Source organism: Abramis brama (genome assembly GCF_963993115.1).
Source record: "Abramis brama genome assembly, chromosome: 5".
Taxonomy (NCBI): domain Eukaryota; kingdom Metazoa; phylum Chordata; class Actinopteri; order Cypriniformes; family Leuciscidae; genus Abramis; species Abramis brama.
Genome location: NC_139967.1, coordinates 43,384,112 through 43,401,600, shown reverse-complemented (window position 1 = coordinate 43,401,600; position 17,489 = coordinate 43,384,112). Strand labels below are relative to the sequence as shown.

The 17,489-nt window shown below is 38.6% G+C and overlaps 1 protein-coding gene across 1 annotated transcript; it reads right to left on the bottom strand.

Moving 5' to 3' along the window:
• Positions 1-1,162: 1,162 nt before the first annotated feature.
• Positions 1,163-2,903, bottom strand: LOC311083803 (serine/threonine-protein kinase pim-2-like; the record flags this gene model as incomplete). Its single annotated transcript, XM_084115546.1, has 7 exons — positions 1,163-1,180; positions 1,367-1,455; positions 1,574-1,750; positions 1,990-2,368; positions 2,522-2,667; positions 2,713-2,738; positions 2,887-2,903. The coding sequence occupies 7 exons, from the start codon at positions 2,901-2,903 to the stop codon at positions 1,163-1,165; spliced, it is 852 nt and encodes a 283-aa protein (XP_083971672.1).
• Between the last annotated feature and the right edge of the window lie 14,586 nt (positions 2,904-17,489).

Here is a 17,489-nt window from a genome sequence, read left to right as displayed (position 1 = left end):
TCAAAGTTCAAAATAGTTCAACTTTTGCCGCTGCGCTCTGTGACGATTACCAGCGTGGCCAATAGAATCGGGGGATCCAAACAAGCACGGAAATCAAAATGGATGAACGGCTATTACTGTGTGTGTCGGAAATTTCCTGAGCTGTACGATACAAGTTTGAGGTCGTATAGGGACATTTGCTGCTGACAACAGACATAATAGAGCTCCCGCTAAAAGTTTTTAAAACTCATCAAACTCATTTAAACGTCATAGCGTAGCGCAAATCGCGTTGTATCTGAAGGGCAACGCTGAACCCAGCGGCAAGCGCTGCGCATACTGCGTCCTGTGTGAAAGGCCCATTAGGCGTCGGTTCTATTTGTAGCATGCACGCGTTTTCCGCGTGGCTCACGCAGGCAGTGTGCAAACTCCAACCTGTTAACATGGTAGCCGAAATAAAAACGGACACGCCACGCAGCTGAGATGAGATGCTCACGCCATGCAGCCAGTGTGTCGCCGGCCTTATTCAAGCGCGAATGAGAACCGTTTCGCGGGGGATCCCAGGTGTGCAAAAAATAAAATAAACGAATATTCGAATGTCAAATTTTCAAATCGAATACCAACCCAACGAACGAATATTAGAATATTTTAGAATATCTTCACTGGGAATTCTGGAGCAGCCCTGACAGGACCTCTGGGTCAAAGGCAGCTGAGAAAGAGAGCTATGTGAAACCCCCTCTCAGGGACCCGGATACAAGTGGTAGAAACTTCTAGGGCGGCAGGGCGAGGAACTTATGGGACGGGCTGAACAGAGAGCTCTGGGTGACTCCATTGTTAAAAATATGATTGGATGGAGCAGTACTTAACTAAAACTAAATGAACTATTTACAATATACATCCCTAGGCGAGTAGTTCCGCAAGACGCTAAAACTACCACCTCAAGCCAAGGCGCCAGACGCAACCGAGACCTGCCAGCCCCGCAAGACGCTGAGGCTGGAGAGATGGAGGGGCTAACTTAACTAAGTAAAACTAAACTACTTACAATATGTACACATCCCTAGGCAAGTAGTTCTGCAAGACGCTAAAACTACCAAGGCGCCAGACGCAACCAAGGCCTGCCAGCCCTGCAAGACGCTGAGGCTGGAGAGATGGAGGGGTCATCTGTGTCAGCCCGCCAGACGCAAGGCTAAACCCTCTTCATGACCTGAAACACAATTAGAAAGCATTTTTCATTAGGTATAAAAATACATCTGTGCCATGTATAAGGATTCAGTATATGACAGTTACAGCAGGTACTGAATGGTAATGTAAAGAAGCTGATGTCCATAATCAAGCCAAATTATCAACAAATAGCCTTCAAAATCATTTTAGCTTGTCTTAGACTCAGTACCTTGAACCAGTCATGGGAGAGCATCTCATCCAGATGGAGTCTCCGCTTTGGGTTCCTCTTCAGGCAACCTCGAATAAAGCAGCAGCATTCTGCGCAGAAAGATTGAGAGTTGTCTAATTATTTCCTTCAACTTTACACTTGCTCTCTAAGCTGTAAAAATGGGAAAGATTCCTGCATAATCCATAAGAACATCTTTTTTGTACTAACCATCTGAGAAGCCCGGCTGGAACCAGACATCAGGGTCCATCAAAGCGATATCTCTGCTGTCTGGGAAACGGGCGGTGATCATGGCAAACAGCAGCACCCCCAGCGACCACACCGTTGCCTGCTTCCCATAGTACTTGCCCTTCTCAAAGTACTCAGGAGGGCAATACCTTGCTGTGCCTGGAGATAGGAGTTTGTCACATGTGTAAGCTTGCTTTTTCTCACTTTAACTGAAATGGCATTTAATTTTAGTCAACAAAAATTATATTAATATTGACTATTCTTTGAGAGTTTTGTTAGTGTATTGTTAATATCTCACTGTGTGATGTCTGAGACATGGTGTAACTGGTCACTGGAGTTTAAATCCCAAAATGTATGTTTTAAATCCCAAAATGTATGTTTTAAATAATAACACATACCAGAGTAGTTTTTGTAGGATGAGCGTTTCATGAGGTCCCCGCAGCCGAAATCGATCAATTTGACCTCCAGGGTCTCTGTGTTGACCAGGAGGTTCTTCATTTTGATGTCTCGGTGAAGCACACCCCTGGAACAGCACAGGGCAGCAGCGGAAATCACCTGCCGCATGAAGTGACAGGCTAATTTCTCGATGAAGCGGCCTCTGTTAAGCTGCCAAAAGCTGTGCATGTCCATGCAGGGTGTGGGCCGTTCTAAGACCATGATGTACTGGTCGAGATGGTCCTGCCAGTCCAGCAACTTTATAATGTGGCCACAGCTTGGGCCTTGATTGGCCATTACTGTCAAGGCCACCTCAAGTGGAACTGGTTTGGGATGGTCAGGCTAGAAGAATGACAGTTTTTATTATTGTTAGACATAGGATTGGTTTCTCAAATAAGAATTTAGCCAAGTCTGTCTATCTATTGAAATATTTGAACTCTGTGATTTACATTAAAATGTTATAAATTGCAAACATAGAGAGCACAGTCTACGTACAAGGCTGGTGTATAGCTGGTTCTTTGTCTTCGCTGTGAATTTCACAGCTACCTCGAGGCCGTCCTTGCAACGGGTCCCTTCAAAGACAGAGCCAAATGCTCCTTCCCCCAATTTCTTGCCAATGGCGTATTTACAGATAATGTGATCTATTAAAACATAATTATTTGTATTTGTTTATTGTTTGATAAAACAGTGTCCTGCAGTGAGGCAATACTCTCTGATGAAATGTTAATAGGGAAATATATTTGTAATATTTGTACTTTTAAAAATTAATTTGTCGCATGACTATTTAAGTGAACTGCAAAAAAAGACAAATGGTGATTTAAAATTATGGAGGAAAAAAAACAAACTAAAAGAAACCTTACAGCAGTATCAGCTGCATTATTTAAAACATATACTTTCCTATATACATATTCACTTTCAGAGAGTGTGTGTGTGTGTGTGTGTGTGTGTGTGTTATATTTTATATCAGACAGTAAACTTGCAGTAAACTCACCCTCGATCCTCACGATCTTGTCACAGTCCAGCTGTCTCAGCCGATGTGATCCAGTGTCACCTGGTGATGATCTGGCTGGACTGTCCTGATCTTGAGTCTTGACGTCCTCCACTTGCTGGTTTTCGGCAGTGGGGGGGACTTCAGGACTACTGGAAGGAGGTTCCTGATGATCATTATCCTCTGCAGTAAAGATGATGTCCTGTACAGAAATCTGATCTAAAGAGAGGAATATCAACCACAAGCTTGTTTTAAAATCATCCGCCACATCTTCAAACTATATTTCATCTATATTCAAACACATCGTGGAATAAATTCATTTATCTGCCTTTTTATAATGTGTGATGTGTTGTTTTATATATATTGTGTGTACTGTAAATGATTGGCCCCGATCACACGTGACGCGTTTTTTGCAGTGAGAGGCGCTTTTTTTTTCAATTTGGTTTCCTATGGCAGTGAGCGTTCTGCGCGCTGTTTAAGCGCCCCAGGCGCCTCGCGTTTTACCGCGGGTTACCAGGAGCTTAACGACTTCACGAACCAACTACCACAGTTTTAACAGAAAGTAAATAAAGTTAATAAAAGGCTGATTTGACGTTTACTTGACTGACAGCACAACTGTTTCAGTGGTTGCCTAAGTTAGCAACATAAAAAAAAAACAAAGCGCACTGCTCGTGTGATGAAAAGAGTAAAAAAAAGAGAATAAAAGAGTGTTTTAAAAGAGTATAAGAGAGAGTTTGTGTTGTTCAGAGCTCATAATTTACCATCAGTACACCTCCTGGATGGGGCTTCATCAGTGTCCTGGTCCACCTCACACTGCTCCACCTGCTCACCCTGAGCTTTGGTGGATTTGGGGCGAGACGAACCAAAGAAAAAAGAGGCAAACTTCCGAGATGTCCTCTTTTTCTGCCCCTTATTCTTTGTTTTCTTTTTCCCTCTCTCCTCCTTTCTCTCCGCCTCACCGATGCCCACAGGCGTCTCGTCAGGACGAGGATGGAGCTCCGCCTTGTGGTCGGTGGGTGTCAGTGTTGTTCGGGGATTTATCCCGTGCACACACTCACCTCCTCCCTCAACTCCCACTCTACGAAATTGTCGCTGTCCCATAATCAACACGATAAACCGCTACCAACAACTGCAAACACACTGCAAAAGCTGCAAAAACACTGTTGATATCTGTACTCCTTACTCGCTACAAAGTGATCAGGGAGTTGTTGTTTTTTAAATACAAAATGTGTGAAAACAATTATTTAAATACAAATACAGTATTTTGAAAATACACAAAATACATGTGAAATTGGCCATCCAGTGCAGGTAAAGGTCACAGTGAATGAAGAAACTACATAGGCCTACTGACTTTTCATTCCTAACCTCATTTCTGCCCTCTTTCTTTCTTTCTTTCTTTCTTGCAATTACAAATAAACTTAAGCAAAATAGCAGCCATTTATATAGGCTACTTATTTCTGGTTACAATGTACACTGAAAAAAATGATACTTTGGATTAACTTAAAAAAACAGATTTTTTTTTTTTTAGATTTTCTCAAATTGTTTTTATGATTTAGTTAAAACCGTAAATTTTGAGTTAATGTCAAACCAATATTTAAATTTTTTCCAACACAACGTTTTACCTTAACCCAAAGTAATAATATCGTTTGTTACAAAGAACGTGTGTAATTTTTTTTGCTTTGATACAACCTAGTGTTTTTATTTTAGAAAAACTTAACATTTACAATTACATCCAAGTGAAGTTTTTACTTTGAAATAAACTAATTAAATAGATGTAATTAGTTTCTCTCAAATTATTTTTTTGATTTGGCTGAAACTATACGTTTTTACTTGATGTTAATCAAAATTTTGCTTTGGTTCAAATTATTTTTTTCATTTTGGAAAAACTAATATTTTCAGTTTCAATAAAATAAATTGAATTTTTACTTTGGAAAAAAAACTAATAAAATTTATGTAATTTTGTTACAAGTTATTAGATTAGGTTTTTTCAAGTTGAATTTTTTACTCAGAACAAACTATCAATTTTAATTATAACAAAGTCAATATATTTAGGTCAATATTATAATGCGTCAATAAAAAAGCCAAAGTTGCTCCCATATTCAAGTTTTGTTGTACTTCAGATAAAACTGAAAATACCTTGTTTCGGTCTGTAGCTCACTTTCCTTAAATAAAGACACAAAAATAACTTCGAAAGGACTGAAATTTAATTCTGCAAGCAGTAAAACATCCACAGCTTTGACAGTAAATATGGTTTGACCTTTTTTTGTAACAGCAATTAAGTGCAATACAGTTTCACTGTACAAACTTGGCTAGATTAACAAAAAAATAAAATAAAATAAAAAGTGCTTAAGAGTCCCACATCAATATTGAGCACATTACCAATCAATGAAGCAGTGAAATATGTAAAACTTGAGAAATGTAATGCAATAGCCTTTAATAACTGTAAAACTGTTTAAACGTTTTAATATGTTAACGATGTGGCCAAATATCTATACCACAAAACAACTTCACAATAAATTGAGTTTAACATCAGTTTAAAGTGTGTTTCATTGAACAGTGATTCATTAACCTGCAATGTATTTGAGTACAAGCTCTAAAACAGAACCAAATACAACGTATCCAAATGTATTTCTCTTGGCAAATTTACTTTCACAGCTTAACACTGAGGCTGAGAACTTTGCGCGTCATTTTCTTTGGTTCAATCTCCATAAATAACTTTTGTAGTGCATCAAAGGTGTGTTCCAGCTCACCTGGATAGCTCAAGTTCAGCACATAAATTAGGCCAAATAACATGACACATGCATGTGCGACTGATGGCAACCTGTTCAGGACTTTCACACCTTCAATGACTATACCAATGTCATGTGGTGGTTGGAGAGAATCACCCTCTTCCCTGATGACGAACACAGTCATTGTGGAACTTGCAAGCTCTTTTTCAGCTTCATCCCTCTGGACAACCTGATAAAAGACGAGCTACAAGTTATTCTGATGAAACCAGTTTCCAATGTACCGACATAAAGGACACAGACAGTTCCCAAAATCAAATAAAAAAATGTTGATGATGAGATTAAGCTGGTTTATATTATATACACAAGACTCAGGATTCACAGTCGTCTGATTGCCAGAGACAAGCAAGTTTTCGAGTATGATTATAAATTGTAAGTAAAACGCCCTGCTGACGACTTGGTTTTGGTCTCTAGCGAATTCAAAATGTAATGAACTGATGCAAAAAAAAAGAAGCATTTTCTCATCAAAATATGACCAAATTAGCACTTTCCCAGCAACATTTTCTTTTGCTTCCACATGGGCAAGGTGGCAATGTGTCCGATGCATCCTGCCGATTCTGATTCTCTAGATGGGATTGAAATGTGCAAAAAAATAAAATGTATCCTGTTACTTGTTGCAGATATTTACAAAAAAAAAAAAATAAACACGTAGCTTTTTATTACTACAATTTAACTGCTGCAAAATCAGATAAAAATGTTTATAATTGTTTTTTTGTTTGTTTTTACCTGACTGGTGATAATGATAGGGCACTGAGCATGTTATTTCAAAAATAGGACCAACATGTTTTGTGGACTGACATTTTTACAATAGTAAAATTATTTACTTCCACATCAAATGACACAACTTCTTTTTTATATACTACATAATTTGGACATAACTAACACAAGTTCCATAATATATGGTGTAATAACGGTGCGTGTCCACTACAGCGGCAAAACTCCGCTCAGTGCCGCTGGCAACGCTGTAACGTCTCCGCTTTGGGGTGCGTCTGTTGCGAGTGTGTTTAATCAAAGTTTTTTCAACACACGGACAGTATAATCATCTGCGATGCACGCGATTACATTTAGAAATAGACAAGCTTTGTTTCCAAATGCACCAAGCAAATATCCTTTCAATTTTATAAACTTTTATAAACCCAGCCAATATAATCACAATGAACACATCCAAAATAAAATATTTAACATATATATAACAACTGCAAAGCGTCTAATTTGTAAACAAAATGATTTACGCACTAAATCCAGCATAAACTCCGGCACAATTTGCATATTTTTAAACTCTCAAAACAGACGTCACATCCCGAACCTCACAGCAATTGGCTGCCGACCGCGTTTTTCGCTTGATATTTGCATAAAGTCGAGAACTGCCCAACCTTTTGACGCTCTCGGTCGCTCTCAACGCTTTCTCCGGTCCGCTGTCAATCCCAAAATGCACTGCGCGAGCGTGAAGCTCGACTTCCATAGGAATGAATTGAAAACGCTCGCTCCGCTCCGCTCGCACCGTGCCAGTGGACACGCACCGTTAGACACTTCAGCAGACACTCTCTTTTTATATTGACTTCAAGGCTCTAGATGAGTACACACACATACAAATATATATTTTTACATTTTAAAACGGAAACATAGACAATATTATAAACATTTTTTAACATTTAAAAATATGGAAACAACACAAGATTAAGATGGGGACAGAGTTACAGTAATTGTGATCACATTTAGGTCTTTACCTGAGGTCTTAAAGTATAAAGGTAGCATGAAAAGACAGTCAACTATAGGTTAATAGGTACATATACAAATGATAAAATGTTACCTTTGGCACAACATAGTTCGCATTTGCACTGAAATATTACTTAATTTCTGGCGCTATGGCTTCATGGAAGTGCTGCCCATTTCAGGAAGTTTGTATCAAGCAAACTTGACATTAAACATTTCATTAATAGCCTTGCATTTTGACCCAGTGTCAAATCATAAATTTAACCTCTTAAGCCCCACCTAAACCAAGCACATTTTCTCCAGTTTGGCATCACCCAAATCTAAAAGCTTTTTTAAAAAAGCATCAAAATGGCGACAAACACGAGGATGAAAACGCATCAAAAATGTGACAAAAAAAGTGAGTAAAACGTGACAAAAAAAGTGATAAAAACATACTGGAAAAGCAACAAAAGAGGGACAAAAAACGTGACAAAAAACACGACAATAAAGCAATGAAAAAAGAGCGATGAAAAAGCCACAAAAACACGACAAAAATGCCACAAAAAAAGCAACAAAAACGGGTTGGAAAAGCAACCAAAACGCAACAAAAATACGACAAAAATGTGATGAAAACGTGAAAAAAACGCGGTGACGACGTGACAAAAAAGTTATGATCACTTTTGTAGATCTTAGCTTTCAAATGAGGCATTTTAGCTTTTCGATTTGGGTAAAGCTGAACTGGAGAAAATGCCCTTGGTTCAGGTGGGGGGTAAGAGGTTAGAGTGCAAAGTGTAAATTATAAATATAATAAAAGCTTATTTTTTAGAAAGGATGAACAGTGTCACAGGAGAAAATCACATTTTTGCGACAGACATTATCTGGCTCAAAAATAACATTTGTTGTCACTGTGCATATTAGATGCTAGAAGAGCCACTCTTGTATCATCTTTGAGCAAAATAATCGCACTCTAACTGACATCATGGAGAAATAGGTCTTTATGTTTTGCTCCACACCAACAGCTCTACGTCAACTTGTCATGGCTACTCATTTTCTCAGAAAGGGAGGGGCTCAAAGATCTTTAATAAAACTATAGATAGGACATCCCCACAGTAATCCATTGGAGAAAATGGCAAGCTCTGGCGGCCATGTTGTGAGTGGCTGTTCTCCTGTTTGAAATCTTAGTGGGACTGTCTCTCCCAACTCATATAGACTAATAGGAAACTTCTTATTTTTTGAATTTCTATTCTTGGAATTAATGATTATTTGACTTTATGTGTATGTGCCTGATCTAACTAACCTGGCAAGAGCCAGATTGATATTACAGTGCCAAGAACATTTGCCCTGCCTGACATCAATCTGGGACCGCGCCGGCTTGAATCGTTCGGGGAGAGGTTGCATGTTTGGAGCAGCATTTGCTGCTGATTGGATCAAGAACACTGCAAATCCATTCAATGTTTAGTTTTGAAAAAAGTAATGTGTGTTTGTGTTACGTGTTGTTCAATAGTGTCTTTTTCGCCAGAACCAATTTTGGTTCTGTCCGAACGGTGAAGGCGGGATCGGTTCAAGATGGATTCTCGTGTGTTTGTAAACTCAAAAATACAGTGAGAATTCAGCTTGCTGGCAAGGTAACGATCTAACAATACTAATAGGAAAATATCTTAAAAAAATATTTTGAAGTTTGACATAGAAAGATACTGTTTAATGCAGAGTCCAGTGCAGTGTTTTTGGAGGTTAATATTCCTGTTCAGTGTAATTATGTAGAATTATGTTCAGTAGAATTGTGTCCTGATAAAGACAGATGCCCTTCCCTGTGTTGTTAGGACTCCAGCATTACCACTGGATCTCTTCTTTGATCTTCATTCATTGACATTTCTGTCCCTCTTCTTAAATTACTTAAAATAAGAATCCAGCTAATCAGCCACTCACAAAATGTCCACCACATTTGCCACGTTAACGGTTACCATGTCCTATCTAGAGTTTTCTTAAAGATATTTGGAGGGGCTGCTGCTCAGCAAGCAGGATCCACGAAGATTACTCAAACACGCATGAATCAAGTTAAAAAAAAAAGTTTGCGTGATATAGCTCCTTTAAGTGACAAAATTGGACACATAACCAACATATGATAACTTTTACGAGGGAAATAAAACCATGAGAGCGCCACTCGATTGGAGTGCATTTACCATATCCAGTAAAATGGCACTTCATTTTAATTTTTAAAACTAATTTCAACCTACAATTGTAACTTTCTAATTCAGAATACAAGTTACAAGGCAAACAAAGGATCAAAGGATAGGCATACAAATGTATCTAGATCTATCTATATATACACAACATACCCGAGTACATACCAGATCAAGAACTTTAAGTATCTTCTGGGTCTTCTCTCTGATAACTCCTCCCTTCCTTCTGATGAGCTCGATCAGCTTGCTGTGGTGCTTGTCCAAAGAAGCCAGGAATCTTGTCTGAAGTGGAACAGTTGTAATCCTGAGAAATTCAGCGTTGATCTTAAAAATATGAAATAAAACAAAACACAGAAGAATGATTACATGACAGCTACATTCTGAAATACAAAATTTAAAAAAAATTCTAAAATGCATGTCATTTTGAACAAAATTGTAATATTTCATAGCAGATTTCTTATAATAGGCAATTAGTATCCTCTTTACAGGCCATTACTTATAGTTCAAAATATTACATGCCTCATCCTCTGTGAACAATGCAGGCCATCTTTCTATCAACTCTTCAACTCCCAATTCCTTTTCCACAATTTCTTGTCTTCGCAGTGAAAAGGTTTTGGCCATTTTGTCCTTTACCACTGCACGATTGTCTCGTTTCTTTACTTCTGTTAAAAGTGAGTGTCTCTCATTTTCCAGTTTTTCTCGAGTCTCTCCAGTTGGAATGTCGGGTATGTGGTTAGCTTCTCCTCTCTTTGGTCTCTTTACTTTTTTTGCTGGCAAGGCATCCTCTGGGGCTTTGGACTTCAATGAATTTACAAGCAACTCAGAACACCCAGTGCCCTTTAGCTGAGTTCGGTAGTTACCCATTTTTGTCTTAAACCGCTGCTTCCAACCATAGCAGCCATTGTACGAACCAGGTTCGGAAAGGCATGGATGCTTCTTGATTAGAGCTTCTGCAACTTCACTGAAGTCAGCATCTGATGGGTAAGCTTTGAACTTGAATATTTCTTCAGCTACCTTTTCCAGAATATCGGACTTTGTTTTTGTACTGTGCTTAAACCTCGTCTTGTTTGACCTATACTCTGCATTTCCTTTTTCTAACTGCAGTTCAGTGTCATACGAAAACTTGGGGATTGGAAACTCTATAGGCCACATTTCACGTCTTGTAGACACTGAGCTTGATGGTGAGGAAAGGATCTCCGTGTCATCTGAATGGAAGCTTGAAGATTGAGCATCCTCCAAGACAGTGACATTGAATCTTTGGCTGCAATCATCAGTTATTGGGGTGACCTTGATAGTTGTCAAATCCTCTAGTTCAGCTGTAGATGTCAAATTTACAAGTGCATCTCCAAAGTCTTTGTCTTGGTAGTCTGAATTCCCCATTCAAGCCACACACTTTCCTGACTTCATCCGTGAGTTGCTCCATTGTTTTTGGTATTCCATCTGGCAGAATTAGCTTCCTGGTGTCATCGGGCTTCAGAATAATTCGCAACTTGACTGGCATCTTCACTGCTGTGTCACCCAATACAGAACAATCTAAAAACAACAAGAACAAAAGGCGAATATTATTACAAATAATGGATTACACTCATGTTAAGCTTTACAAGCCTGTGTGTCAGGTTTAAGTGCTACACTGACATAATTTTTCTTTCACATGGTAAGCTACTATTCTGGCCACATCTGCCCTGGGGTAGACTAACAGATGCAAGGCTGCCAATCTGCACCATAAACCCCTCCGACCAACATTTCACCCACACACACTATATTCACACAGGCTGTAAGTGTCTTGCTCAAGGACATCTTATACTGCTCAGCATTAAACTAATATATTTATATATTTTGAAAAGATAATCAGTAAAAATATATATTCCATTCACACACCTATATACTCTATACAACCTTATGCATGGATGTATCTCTTCAGTGAGATGAGGCGCCGTCCACCAACCATGTAGTAATTTAGAGGGTAGTGATCTGTCAGTTCATGCAGGCCAACAAGCTTTAGCACTCTAGTAGTAGACATGACCAAGTCATAAGCTCGATAATGTTCCAGTTACCAGGCATCCAAGTTTTTTCAATGAAAAGCAGGGTCTCTTGTTCAACAATCGTATGAACAATTTCACAAAACTCTGGAAGTCCAGCCAGCGATCCATGGGATAACACCATTCCAATCCTGTAGTTTAAACCATTGTAGAAAACGTTTTTTGCAAGGTTCACAGTCTCCATTTGTGGGTACTTCTGTTTCACTGCCCATGTTATATCTTCGTTAATAACATCAATGGGTAGTGTTGATACCTCACTGACCTCTAAGGATGGTTTAGGAAACCTACAGATGTGCAGATTATGTGCAGACTGAAATTGGTGTCTTTGTGCTAATGAATACAAAACATTTTTGTAACAATTTGTATGACGTATTACTCTTTTGAAGAAATGTTTAGCTTCAAATCTCATAGTCCATAGTGCAACGAGCGGGCCAAACTGAATGCATTGCGTAATACAACGGCGCATGTAAAAAAAAAAAAAAAAAAAAGAAAAAAAAGTTCAACATATGATATATACCTATATTTAAATACAAATTTTATCATTTTTATTTTGGTAAGCATGACAGAACATAACATAAGTTATAAAACCATTGATGTGTGAGCAGTAGTGCAACTGTGGCAACAAGTCAGCTGCTGCCTAAAGCTGTTAAATCCACGAATAAGAAGAATAACAACAAATATATGTGAGCAAACTGCAGGTTTTGGGCGCTGGATCTAAATACAGTAGCCTACCTGCCGCAGTATTTCAAACACTAAAAACAGCAGGACATTCTAATAAGCTTATTGTGAAAAATTAATAACGTGCAACCTTGCAACTAAGACAGTAATTTTAAAATATGAAATTAAATATTAGAGCTGCTCAATTATGGGTATTGAGAATCACGATTTTTGTTTGTTTAATTAAAATAGAGATCACAATCTCTCTCGATTCTTAATAGACAAATATACAAAATAACATGTTCTGATAAATGTTAATTGCAGTCTATTTTTTTTTTTTTTAATTAATCAAATAGATTTTTTTTAGATATAAATCGGTTTGAATGAATGATTCAATGACTCGCATGTAAAGACTTCACTTGTTTCAATCAGCGTTTTTGAACGAATATCTTGAATGAATGATTCAATGACAAAAACATTTTTTAACAGTCACTTGTCGCCACCTACGGGTGTAATGGTGTAATTGTTAAATTCTTTTTTTTAAGAACAGAATCGTGACAGCTAACAGACAGCAGACAAACGGCTAATGATGACTAATGACCACAGCAGCGGGAATCCACCTGTCACTCAAAAGTGGACACCCTTAATTATGCAGAAATTTAAGGCTTAATATAATTTAAACGGATGAGTTATAAAAAAATTCACCCCCCTCACAGTTGTCATGAAGGGCAAAATGAGCTGTATAGACCAAAGCCACTTTTTGCTCCAGGCTGTAAACATGTTTGTTTTTTTCTGATGTAAAGTTGGGCATTTCAACATGGGGGAGATGCAGATTTGACTCACTTTTGCAGTCAGCCTCAAGCGGCCAGTTGATGAATTGCCGTTTAATTCACTTCCGTGTTGGTTTCAAGAGAGAGACAGGGAGGTTGCGGCTTGGTAAAAACACGAAAGCTAAAAACAATGCAAAAATAAGACATTGATGTTTGCACTAATCATTTCCTCCCAACCATGTAGCTTGAAACAGATTTTTATTCAAACTTAAAATGCGACTACATACAGTAGTAATCATTTAAATTTTTATTTTCATAATGTAAAGATAAGCGTGTAGAATACTGAACTCTGAGGCAATGCGTTTAGCTATTAGACACCAAACACTGTTGTCGTGCAAATGAACGGCCAGAGCGCATTAAAAGTTTTCTGTTTTCAGTTAAAGGGATATTTCACCGCTGGAAAGATGAATGTGTATTTAAATGGTCATTTATAGAAATGTGAATTATTTTAGAAGTTGGTGCCTTCTAGACTGGGAAAAGCCAAAAAAATTATTTTTGGCTCATGTGGATGAAAGACAACAACTCCCAGAATGCAATTGCTTCGCTGCCCTACGAGGCCACTCCCAAGCCACGCCTACCAGTTACAGAGGGCCGTATTGGAAGAAATGATACAACTAGGCTACTAGTTGACTCGAAACTGAAAAGACACCGTTTTATTGTGAGATCCCCCTATGGGCAGGTTGAAAACATGCGGAACGAGGTCCTCCTACTGGCTGTAGTCTCTCGCCTCTGGCCAAAAAAGCCTCCGATGACGCAAAATGACGATTATCTGAGGTTTTTTCCAGACACACAATACAGAAATCTCTCGTCTCAGGGGGACATGAGGGAGGGAAGCACGGTCATTCGAAAATACTACCGGGTTTCTACTGATACAAAGCTTAAAGGGATACTTCAGGATTTAGCATTAAGCTTTGTATTAGTAGAAAACCTGTAGTATTTTTGAATTACCGTGCTTTCCACCCTCATATCCCCCTGAGACGAGAGATTTCTGTATTTTTTTTGTCTGGAAAAAATCCTCAGATGACGCAAAAATCGTCATTTTGCGTCATCGGAGGATTTTTTGGCCAGAGGCTAAAGACTACAGCCAGTAGTAGGGGCTATCTATGGAGCGAATTATGTGCCAAAATTAAACAAACAAATCCAGCATTTTGCAAACAAACTCGATCTACTTCGCAAAGGAAAACTCGACTCGCAAACAAACTCGATCTGCTTTGCAAAGGAAAACTCGACTCGCAAACAAACAGAAAGCAATATGCAAGTACAAAGTTCAGTTTGAGTGAAAATGCAGTGGAGTAATAAGTATGTATTGTGTTTTACAAATATTGTAAGGACCACCCATTGGCCCAACGACGGAATCCAACGGCCTGGCGAAGGTATAATGCGTGTATGTCTTTTCAGCGCTCCAGTGAAGTTCACTTAATTTATTGGAATTTAGTTTTAGTATTACTTTAGCTCTATGCGTAATCTGACTCCAATTTCAAATGATAATCAAATTTAGATCGTGTTTCTGATTAGAAAATAATCATAAATATTGATTATGAATTAATTTAGATCTTTGATTATTCTGGGCATCTCATAATTTCAAATATTCGTTCATTACGGACCTCGTGTCGCTTTGAGACGTCACGTCGCGAATGTGCGCTCACGATCACAAACTAGCCAGTCCTGAAATAGTCAGAGGGTGCAGTGCAAGTATTTTACCCTATGCAGCCGCTCACTGCAGACCCATAGGTGTAATTTTTTATCATATTTGCAGCGTACAACATGCTAAGTCAGGGAATAGTCAGAAATCAGAAATCTAACCCTAACCCTAACCCTATCAGAAGGTCTTCCTAAGATGCGCCCCATGCTCCATTCATAGTGCCTCCAGTTTGATCTATCCTGGGCAAAGATTTGCGGAAACACCAGACTACACTTTTAATCTACTAAAATGAATGATTTCTGAAACTTCAGAATAAATCAAGATGTAACATTTATTTGTCAGGTAAAAATATATCATGCCAATTACAGAAGTAAATGATTAAAAGCCAATTCAGAAAAATACATGACATAATTTACTCAAAGATGACTCTAAAAGTAAGTAATGTTTTCCTGACAAAGACACACAGTGGTGTGTGAGTGCTTTCCCAAAGACTGCTCTGTTACCCATCCTTAAATACCCAGAGGAGAACAAAAAGGGTTATACAAATATTGTTTAGAGTTGTTTGGGCCAATCCATTTACCCCAGGGGGGTAGCACCTGGTTTCTTGAGATATCTTAAAGAGATATCTCCCAGAGTGGAGGAACAGGATTCTCCTAGTTTCTCAATCTTTCTCATTAAACCAATGACTGCAACAAAATTAAGACCATTTTACCAATCGCACTGAGACACTTAAAATGATACCAAACATGGAAAGGAAAAACAACATATTCACAAGATACACCATGTGTGTTATATAGACATTCTTAATGAACTTTCAGTGCCTTGAGGAGGGAGAGGGGGGATGAGTTGAAGTCAAACAAGGGGACAAGGAGATAAGTTTGGGCAGGACAAGGTTCTGTGCTCTGTCTTTGCTATCTGCTGTCCAGGGTGCATTTTATGGCTTTATTGTAAGGTGAGTTTTATTTTAACAGGAAAATCAGTCCTTACAATATAAATAAATGAGCCAAGATAATATTTCACAAATAAATACAAACCATCCTACAAATTGCATGTAACCTTTGAACAAATACCAAATATAGTGCATACAAATGCATATCTGTCTGTTATGATTGTGATACACTTGGCTTTTTATAAGATCTCTAGGCTCGATTTTCTCACAAATGTGTCCAGGCAGATTTTCTCACAAATGCAGTTGAGCAACTTCCTCTTCTAAAACAGTAGATGGCGCTAAACTAGAGGCTAATTTAGCGCTAGTCTCCCGGAGAAGCACTGATTTGAAACTTGCCTTTGCCTACAGCTGAGGAAAATGACCAGTGAACGGGTGTGTTTCTGTCTTCATTTATCTATTGTAATGGTTCAGTAGTTTAATTTGTTTGTCTTCCCTTAAGCGCCCTCTTGTGGCGAGGATCGTGTTTGGAAACTTCCGTTTTACTTGCGTGAGTTGAGTTCATTGTAAAGTGTCATGGCTGAAGAGCGGCTCGCATGGTGAAGTCGTGGCCCGCATAAGGCTGTAAGTTACTATTATTTGTCATGTTAATATGATGATTAGTAGGTTTAACATGTTTGACAGTCGATTCATTAATCTAAATATGCAAATGTGCTATAAACGAAACGTAAAGTGCTTGTGTAATCCGTGATGAAAAGTGATTGTGCAATACATTGGCAGTAGTTAGCGCCGTATGCTAGCGATCTTTTGTTATGTTAATTAGGTTAATTTGGATTCCGTGATTTCAAGCAATTATCTAAAACAAAGAATATAATTATCAAATGCACATGAAAATATAACTTGTAATGCTCAATATGTTGATTTAATGTTTCAATTAAGTGCTTTATTTAGGCAGTAAATACTGTTCAGTCAGATATGCACTTTCAATAATATGTACAATTCTAATTGCTGTATTTTCTTTGTGTTTACAGTTTTACAATGTTAAAGATTAACGAGAAAAGATTCATGAGATTAAAAGCCATGAACCAACATCTCGCCTGTTCACTGTCTGTCTAGCTGGATAGAAAGTGATACGTCTAGTGAGGACAGAATAGTAAAAAGCCTTTTTATCAGCAGACATCGCCTTTAACGTTAACTTCAGTCATCATGTGGCAGCCATTGGACCCGCATCGTCAACAACAGCCGGGGAGCCAAATGCTGAAAGTTCAAGAGGAGGTACTGGAAACGAGATCCCGGTGCTCTGCTTCTTCAACGCGGTCGACCAGGTCATCTGCAAGCGTAGCAGCTCTCAAAGCGCGAGCCAAAGCTGAGGCTGTACAAGCGCAGGTGATCTATGCAGAAGAGGAAGCTGAAGTAATGAAACATCAAGCTGAAATGCAGGCTAAGCTACATATTTTAAAGATAAAGAAAGAAGCAGCAGCTGCAGCAGCAGAAGCAGTGATACTAGAAGCAGCCGCACAGTTTGAAGAACAACAGCCTTACAGTCAAGAACCTCTGTGCGTCAACCCTGTGGACTCCAAGGAAAAGGTTCAAAACTTCATTGATAGTCAAGTATTCTTGCAAAACAACCAAGTGCCGTCACAGCCTCAAATCTCAATCACGAACCCCTTCTACTAACATGATAACACAGGTGCTGAACCATCACCAATCACCTACAATACTCCTGTAACCAAGCTAGAAACCCTGGAGCACAGACTACAACA